The following is a 9,240-nucleotide window of genomic DNA, read 5'->3' as shown; positions in this document are numbered from 1 at the left end:
CGAAGAATGTCTTAGGTAAACATTGAGAACATAATAAGTTTCACCTTTCGTATAAATTGAAAGTTCTAAGAGATAAAAACATAGAGTAGCCATCACAAAAATTGTTAAACGAATTATTCCACTTACCTATCGAATAATAACATACGTATGAGTTTGCGGAATAAAAAAAATATATGAGTATATATTAAGATCAATACCTAAACAACTCGTCATAAAAATATATCAGTTCCAACTATCTTCTAAGCGATACGTGTATATCGTTTAGAAGAAACTAAGAAATATACATAACGTAATTGTTATGGTATGTATAGTGTTAAATTGATAACTTATTTCCTTCTTTCCGTACGTCAACTTTATATCAACCATGTTTTTGTTTGGTCCCATTTACCTAGATTTTTCATAACTTGGAACCTCGTCTTACATGGTTATTATTGTGAAATTTAACCTGGATTATAAGAGAAGTCGATTGCGCAGAAAATTTTTTATAATTATCCTTAAACTTCACGTAATTTAACAATGAGTTTGTTTGTTATCATTATGTATGTTATAGAATATGTCTTTCACTAATATAATTTTATTTTATACTGAAAGTCGTATTGGAATAATTTCTCTAACAAACGAAATCAATTTTGCTGTTTAATGTTTAACACAGACAATCGTAGTCCTTTGACTAGAAATAAACAGATGTATCAAAAAACCTCAACAAATATTGTATTGGTATCTTGAAAATTAAAAAAACTTACGATTAATAGTTACTACGTTAACTACACTGACCTCGTATCAATAAATATTAGGATTTTGTTAGATAATAATAAGAAACTATCAAACAAGAGACAAAACTGGACGTAATTATGCTCTAAGTTTAGGAAGAATATTTTGAAAATAATGATGTACTCGCTACAAAATAATATTTTAATTTGTAAAAATGCGTTTACTAACGGAAACAAAACAATTATTCATAAAATCAATTTTAGAATGAACTCATTTTGTTTAACTGTTTCCAATATTAATTAGAGCAATATGTCGCAAGGTCCAACTTGAATTAGCACCTAGTATTGTCGGTCGGTCGGCGCGAGCGCAGCGCCGACGTCGTTTGCGAGTTGTCAACCTCACGGTTGCGGCGGGCACAACGCCGCCTGCATAAGTCCGCTATCACAAGTCTAAGCTTCTCTACCGGTGCATAATATTTATATTATCACGTACATACGTATGTATACATATTTATAATTAAGCTAAAATCGATATTTACAAGTCAGAAGGCCCTCGCGGCACACGTGGAGTGAAATCGCGGTTATTGTCGGTGCGTCAACGGTGGGCGGGGGGCTGGCGGTCAGGCGCGGGGAGGAGGCGGTTGCTCAGCCAGCGATGATGTGGAAGATGAGGATGGAGAAGGGGCGGGTGGCGCCGATGCTGGTGCTGCTAACGCTAAAGAGCGAGAATACTCCAGGAGTGCTACATCGGCTGGGTGGGTTGGAGGATAGAGACCTCTGTATAGTTCCGGTCGTCCGTAAGGATTTACAAGCCGCGCTGCTGCAGATTGATAAAATGCAGAAGCTGACGAAGGTGGCGCAGGTGATTCACCTTCCTTACTTGCCATGTCTGCCAACGACCATATTCTAGGTTTTGCTGAAGCTGGCGTACTGCCAGGAGGAGCACGTGGTGGGAGGTGTTGATACGCGGGGTGTAATGGTCTTTCGTAAGGTTCGGGTGATTCAGGTCCGCTGTCAGCTCGTGACTCTGACCATTCCGACTCCGTCCGTTGACCTAGCAAATCTAATCTTTGTTGAGGTCGGTCACCATCTTCACTCGAACCCGTACCGGAGTCTTTACCATCTAAAATAATGTACTTATTATTGACAGTGACATCGAAAACTTCATCGTTGCTAAAGAAATTAATAAGGGAAAAACTTACCAAGAGCGTCTTTGCCGTCGTTGCTTTTGTGGTCGTCGTCATCATTGTTATTGTCATCGTCGTCGACCCTGTTTCTAGGTTCCCAAGTCATCTTATTTTCTTTCTTGAGACGGCGGCGAGCGTTCGCGAACCACGTTGACACTTGCGTCAGCGTCATCTTGGTGATAATCGCAAGCATAATCTTTTCACCCTTAGTTGGATATGGATTTTTCTTGTGTTCATTCAGCCACGCCTTGAGAGTACTTGTGGTTTCCCGAGTTGCATTTTTTCTTCTCGCCCCATTGAGATCCATTCCATATCTAATAACAAACGTAATATTCAATTAGAGAAAGCAATAAAAATATGGTCTAAATTAGCACTTTTGCAAATTGCAAATTGGTCACTTAAAATTATAAAGATACAATTTTAAGCGCGAATGCTGCAGTGTGATTTGCGAAATTTGAGATAACGGGCATCGAGACCGCCCCAATCCCTTGCGTGCGCCCTCTCGGTCGCCCCAGTGATAGCCTCACTGAGCCAATGAAAGCGCCAGCTTAATAATTGAAATCGAGATAAGCCATCGACTGCGCGCTAGCGTTAAGCTGCAGCTTATCTCAGACATAGCTACGCATTTGCTTGTGGACCAAGAGCCGTTATTTGAAAGTGTCTATCTTTAATACGATACATCCTTGCGTACAAAGGAGGTTATTATGGTTTTCCAATTTGTTTCTTCTGGGTTTCGATTACTTTGAATAGTTACTTAATAGGGTTGAAAAAATTGAAATTATTTCAATTACACATTACTTTTGTAAAATCTTTCGCCTTATTTCTCCACCAGAACAGCATTAAAGGTGGGTGGGTAAACGTTGTACAGAAATTAATAAAACTGTCACTTGAATCACAGTAGCGAGGGACGAGCATCTCTTATCGCTCCCCTCTCATAATCGATTCTGTATTTGAGAAACGGTATCGTTGTTTGAATCTTTTACAAAACAACTTGGGTATATTTTTTCTACAAATGTTATAATTACCAAGATATACTATACTATAGTTTCTAGGTATTCAGTATTTTTTAAATATCTCCCCATTAACTTATTGTTTTGTTTTTTAAGTAAACTGAGAGAAAAATAAAGTGGAAAATGATCGAGAGAAAATATGTTGTAGATAGTGTCAAGAAAATTGTAGTACTTATTATAAAAAATATTTGTGTATTTGCTTTGTAATGTACTCTTTTCAGAATCACTTTTGTACGTGAGTTTTGTGCATAAAAGACACTTAAAGAGGGCGTAAATTTAATAACGTACTCGATGGAGTGAGCTCTGTTAAAGCACTAGCATCCATAGAATTCAAGTGACAATACAAAAGTGGAGCGACGCCAAGCTTAGGCGTATTCAACAAACAAAAAACCTTCATTTATCCACAGCGTGCCACTTTCACAGCATCCGCGCTCGCGGGGGATAGCCCAGTGCGGGTTCATTTTTTTATTATTTTGCTTCCCCGCGATGTGCCTCTCGCCCCTGCAGGCGGTTGCGACTTCCCACCCCTCTTCACCCTTGCACCACCTCGACTTCAATTAAATCCCTATCTCGAGCACCACCTCATGCTTCCTACTTAAACTCATAAAAATGAGATAAATACCAAAATATTTGTCGCAGCTACAGAGGGTATGTTATTATAGAAGATGGTTTTACTACGTTTCAGTCAGTCTTTTAAAGTGCTTTTACATTTTAATTCACGATTACATTAATTTAATGTGAATTATATAATTTTACAAATCAAAGGGTGGAGGGGTTGGTGTTTCCTGTGCTTATATTGCTCGTTTCGTAATTAATAAAGCGTGGATAAACGGGCGGCATGGGGCGGGTGCGAATTCAAACTCAATAATAATAAAGGTGAAAGAATGAACCAGACCAGATAGAAGCGTGTGTTGGTTTTATTAGCTTTTAAAATGTAAAATTGTTTTAGTTCCCAAACCACAGCGTAATGCCATTAAAACTTCCTAATCAAACTTCTGAAACATTGTTAAGGCTTATTGTGTAGTTATACTGTAGAATATATGACGTTACTTAATAAATACACGAAGTAACTTAAGAAAAAAGATATATCTTCCCCGAGCTGTCAATTTACTCTCAAAAGTAAGGTCACATGAGATAACTCCACCGATGCGAACGTGACCATCGCGCGCACTAATTCTATAGTATTGGTATAGGTGGTAGACAAAGGAGAAGTTTATTTACTCTTGAATTGCGTCAATTTACTACTAACGCTAAGTCGACTGGTTTCTTTATTCTTGGTCAAACCTTCAATTTTTCGATCAGATCAAGAATTGAGAACCTCTATCAAATTCCAATATTTAGTTATCAATATAAGGACATATAGAACAGAGCAAACAATTCGAACACAGCATGTAGCTAACATTAATGTAACTGCTCTTTAATGGATTTGCAGATTACGGCTCATAAGCCGTTTTTGCTTCGGCATCGATGTGTTTCAACTAAACCGATGCAATCCATTCACAAAATTGAGTATTTTGGTACTCCAATAAAAGCATATGTCAATTGGCCCGTAATTCCAATCGTATGTAGATAACTAATTGCATTTTCTCCTATGGTCCGTAAGCAGTAAATGCCGTATATAAAATAAAACTAGTAACATATTCACATGTGACAAATCTAAGCAAAGTTCACGAAGCCGTGTAACAATATCTTCACTTTTATTATAAGAGTGATCATGCCGCCACTCTACTTTGATGGAGGTAAAAGACAGCTAAACTGGCTTTAAGATATAATGTTTCTCAAAAGTCCTTTACCAATGACATCGCCGGAGCCCATATAAAATTACATGGTGTGATATTTTGTGAGGTAATAGAACGACACTTTTTTCTTACACTCCATCGATTTCAACCAGTAGGATAAGGTACACAGTGACAGTTTCTGAGTTAAATTGGTCGAGAACTTTGTCTTACAGGACACCTATCGTGTTACACGTGTCAAATAAATAGTTAATCACTTTTCTGAAATGTGCAGGTAAGGTAGTATTCTTACTGAAGCTTTATCATCTCAACGCTTTAATTATACGTAGAAAATTTAATTTTCTTGTTAGAATAATTATTCCATTAGTATTTTGCCGCTGTATTTTCTATAGCAGATACGAGTACTCAAAATGTTTCCTACAACAAGAACGTGTATTAGAATTATTTAAAACATAAGTTATAAACATAGTTATATAACATATGTATATACTTAGGTACATACGTTTTCATCTACGAAAAATACAAACATTGCCTTTCATGCTACAAGTAAATTACCGTGTTCGTAAAAATTGTATCAGCGAAAGCTAATTATTCGTCGTCGTAATATAGAAATGGGTGCACGCAATTCCCAATCTCGGGTTATGGCCGAAGTTTTAAAAGGTACAATACTGGTCTTAAATATCGGTGGGTAGATAGGGCGCCAGGGGCGCGGCACGCCAAAAACACATTACCAGCCGGCAACGCGCTATTACGGCCAACCGCACGCGTCCATGTTACCGATAGCTGCCACCCGAACATGCTATCCGACGACTAATTGGTCAACTCCATGCATAAAATCCTTAATAGGAACAACTGTGGCAAGGGACGCTCGCATTTATAGCTCTAATATGTTTAATTAATCGCAACTATCACACGTTATAATCTAGTAATTTTGTTAGGTGAACCTTAGAGGAAGGTTTACACAGTGTTTTGTAAACTCATTTTGTTGTCAGCGGTAAAAAGGGATTTTAGTTATGGTTTTGGCGAATATGACTCCAGGAAAACCCTTTTATATTATTTGATTAACCACCAATTGAGTAAATTATTTTAGTAGTCATATTGGATGCATGCTTGACCGGATTATCGTTCCTTGAAATTAGCGATTCAGTCAGTCAGAGAGTTGTATGTGGGGTTCCATGATATCTGCCTGCCCCAGTGGCAGACAGGCGTGATGATATGTATGTATGAAATTATGGACGAAAATTAAAACTCTTTACCCAAACACAAACAAGCTGCCTGAAAGTAATGTTTCTGCGTATAAGGCCGTATTTCTGAATTTCTGGATGTAACTTCCGGTGTGCCTCAAGGGTCTCATCTCGGTCCGCTTCTTTTCACCCTTTACATTAATGATTTTTACAGCGTCTTTGTAAATTCACAACACTTATTCTATGACGATGATACTAAAATCTTTAAAATTATGACTAAAGACAGTGACTGTTTAGATTTACAAAGTGATCTCGACCAATTCTCTACATACTGTGTTAACAATCAGCTACTTCTCAATCCTGTCAAATGCCATTTGATTTCCTTCACTCGTAAAAATAACTCCATAGTTTTTAATTATATTTTAAATGGCACCATTATCAAACGGCTTAATCAAATAATGGACCTAGGTATTATCTTCGACTCTAAGTTGCACTTCAATTTTCATATCGACAACCTTATTTCTAAATCATTTAAATTACTCGGTTTCATTCTACGTATTTCGCAGCCTTTCCGTAAAGCCATTACTTTTAAAACTTTGTACTCATCTTTTGTTAGGAGCAAATTGGAATTCGGAAGCGTAATTTGGAATCGTAGTTACAGAGTGCCAGAATGCACATTGATGCATTGGATAAAGTGCAAAAAAATTTATAAAAAATTCTCTTTTTTCGCACTAGAATTAAATATATAGACTATAAATCCTTTTGTAATGCTTTCAAGGTTCCAACTCTACGCAATAGAAGAAATTATATTGATTCATGTGTTTTATATAAACTTTTAAAAAAGTACATCGACTCGCCAGAATTATTACAAAAAATTAACTTAAGAGTTCCGGCTTGCACCTCCTTGCGTTCTAAAGCTACCTTCTCATGTAAATTTAGTAGAACAATCTACTCCAAAAATGGTTTCTTTAAGCGCTCTTTGGATTTCTATAATAAACACTTATATAATATAGATATCTTTGGGTTGGTTATCCTTACATAGTTTTAAGAAGAAAGTAAAATAAGTAATTTTTTAATTTTTTAATCTAATTTGCATGTAACAGTGAACTGTACCTAATTTTTGGGATGTTACTTTATTATCTAGTTTATTATGTTGTATTTGAATGTAGTTGAACCGTAACTTACTTGCTAAATTTTTGTTTATGATTGTGGAAGTCCAGGTCTATTTGTTTTAATGGATGTTTTTGTATCATTTGTTTTATGACTGTTTGTTTCCCTTGAATAATAAATAAAAGTCCTTTTTCAACTATTCAGGAGCTCCCAGACTGAATGTAATCAAAAACAATCAGCGGCAAATAACCATATTACTTCAAATATCAAATGAACTCATGAATAAAGGAGAGCCAATAGTTCAGTAAAGTGGACAAAAGGGCGTGTTGCCCACGACTTAGGGCGGCGCAAGTCACGTGAGAAACGAAGCACAAAGTCACCACTGCCACAGGTAGAGCTTCGTTAACTACCGCCATGTTTGTTTCATTATATAGGGTTGAATTTTAATATAACCACTATATTTAAAACTCCCCTAGTATCTTACTATGCGCATTCAGCAACTCTGTCGCTTCAAACAGTAAATTTGAACGCTATGTAAATTAATTAAGGCATTTTTTAAACTGCCAAGTTGAGTGCCAAGCTTTTTACATATAACTTTTATAACATGTATATGTTAATACTGTCATGAAACTTGGTTGTAACGACTAGTAACCCTGAACAAATAGAAGCAAAAGAGGAAAATGCAGAGTCGAAAAATCAAACCAAACATGTATCATCGGAGAACAAGTATTAAGTTGGCCATACGGCCAATCCAATCCCTAAAAACCGTGTGAAAAACCAGTGGATCTTACTTTAACTACAGACTTATCGTATCATATTATATATATACGTAACTTATACGTAATCATTCACATCTCTACAATACAACAATCTTAGTAGTAACGAGACCGCTTCTGTAAATATTATTGTGTAAACTTTAATGAATAAATCGCCGTCTTTCTGATATGATTTTTACTTTTTCATTACATTGAGCTCTCCACTTCTCATACCAGGTGGATCAGTTACTCAGGTGATACAATGAGAACATTAGAAAAAGTATTTTAATTCTTTTCAAGAATTGAGGTTTACCACGGGTAGGAGTCAAAGAGATTATACAGACAATGTGAAACGTTAGTTTCTTACGGTTCAATTGTAGATCTCGGAGGACGTGTATGTATTCTATAGCTGATGTTATAGGAATAATAGTCTCATGGATTAACGTGTCAAACCAAAACACTGCCAGTCACATCATAGTCTTTTGTAATTTAATTTCACTAAAAAGTTTTAATTGTAATCAAGGCCAATCAAAATGAAATACATTGTGTTTTATGCCAGAAATAGCTTGTATTGTAAAGTACGATAATAAAGATTAGATATAATTCTTTAATCTCTAAATATACGCACATACGTTTTTAGTCGCAGTGGAGCTTTTTGTGAAAGAGTTCGTCCAGGGAAGTACTGCCACCTTACCTACTTCTGCCGCCTAGCAGTAACATGAGCATTACTGCGTTACGATTTTCAAAGGTAAGGGTGAAATTACAGGCACTTGGGATTTGTCAACTTATGTCTCAGGGTGGGGCGTAGTGGCAGTACCTTTCAGATATCTGCAATATAAAACTCTGAATGGCGCACGACTTGGTGTCCGAAAAAAAAAATTAAATGTATCTTTTTAAGTTATTAATCTCAAAAATGTATGCGGTTTTGTCTGAAAATGTTGTATGATATTACAGTGCTATTATTATTACTTATTATTATATGTAAGTAGGCATAATTGGTAGAGGATCAGGAAAAAAACTTTTTCACTTCAAATTAAATTGAGAAAGATCCTTAAAAAAGTGTGAAATAAGATTGTTCTTAAAAAGGGTGTATAGGGAGCGAGAAGAAAGAAAAAGAAAGAGGACTTGTATGCAGAGATTGAATATAAGTAAAGCAAGATAGGTTTGCCTCTGCCTATCCCAACGCAAATCCAAAGGCGTGAAGGTATATAAGGCCGTCCGCATTTTACCTATCCGTCTTACATTCAACAGTTGAATTTCGGTGGTTATATTATTATATTATTATAGTACAATGTGTGTACGTTATTATTAAAAAAAAAAGAATTGTAAAGAATCTTGGAGCCTGGAGATCTGTAACATAGATCTAGTTACCTAGTGTGGATTCCAGTCTCTCGCTTAAGGTAGTTAACTTTTAGCTTAATTTGACTAATTATTCAATGTATAATTATGTAACCTTTCTTTTGTGAGAGTGAATAAATATCTTTATGATTATTATTATTTGTATCTTTGTACCTACAATAAAGCTTGTAATTTGCATTATGCAACCTA

At 36.0% G+C, this 9,240-nt stretch overlaps 1 protein-coding gene across 2 annotated transcripts in view; it reads right to left on the bottom strand.

Annotated features, from left to right (window-relative positions):
• Window positions 1-451: 451 nt before the first annotated feature.
• Window positions 452-9,240, bottom strand: part of LOC113240171 (homeobox protein caupolican) — a 56,688-nt gene continuing 47,899 nt past the window's right edge. For both annotated transcript variants that reach the window (XM_026477413.1, XM_026477420.1), the window contains exons 4-5: window positions 1,913-2,211; window positions 452-1,833 (exon numbers count right to left, since the gene is read on the bottom strand). In XM_026477413.1, the coding sequence (XP_026333198.1) occupies window positions 1,331-1,833; window positions 1,913-2,211 (802 nt within the window). In that variant the 3' untranslated portion in view covers window positions 452-1,330. The remainder of the gene's footprint in view (window positions 1,834-1,912; window positions 2,212-9,240) is intronic.

This window comes from Hyposmocoma kahamanoa, unplaced genomic scaffold, assembly GCF_003589595.1.
Source record: "Hyposmocoma kahamanoa isolate Upper Pololo Valley unplaced genomic scaffold, ASM358959v1 100021, whole genome shotgun sequence".
NCBI lineage: Eukaryota > Metazoa > Arthropoda > Insecta > Lepidoptera > Cosmopterigidae > Hyposmocoma > Hyposmocoma kahamanoa.
This window is presented reverse-complemented; position numbering and strand designations above follow the sequence as displayed.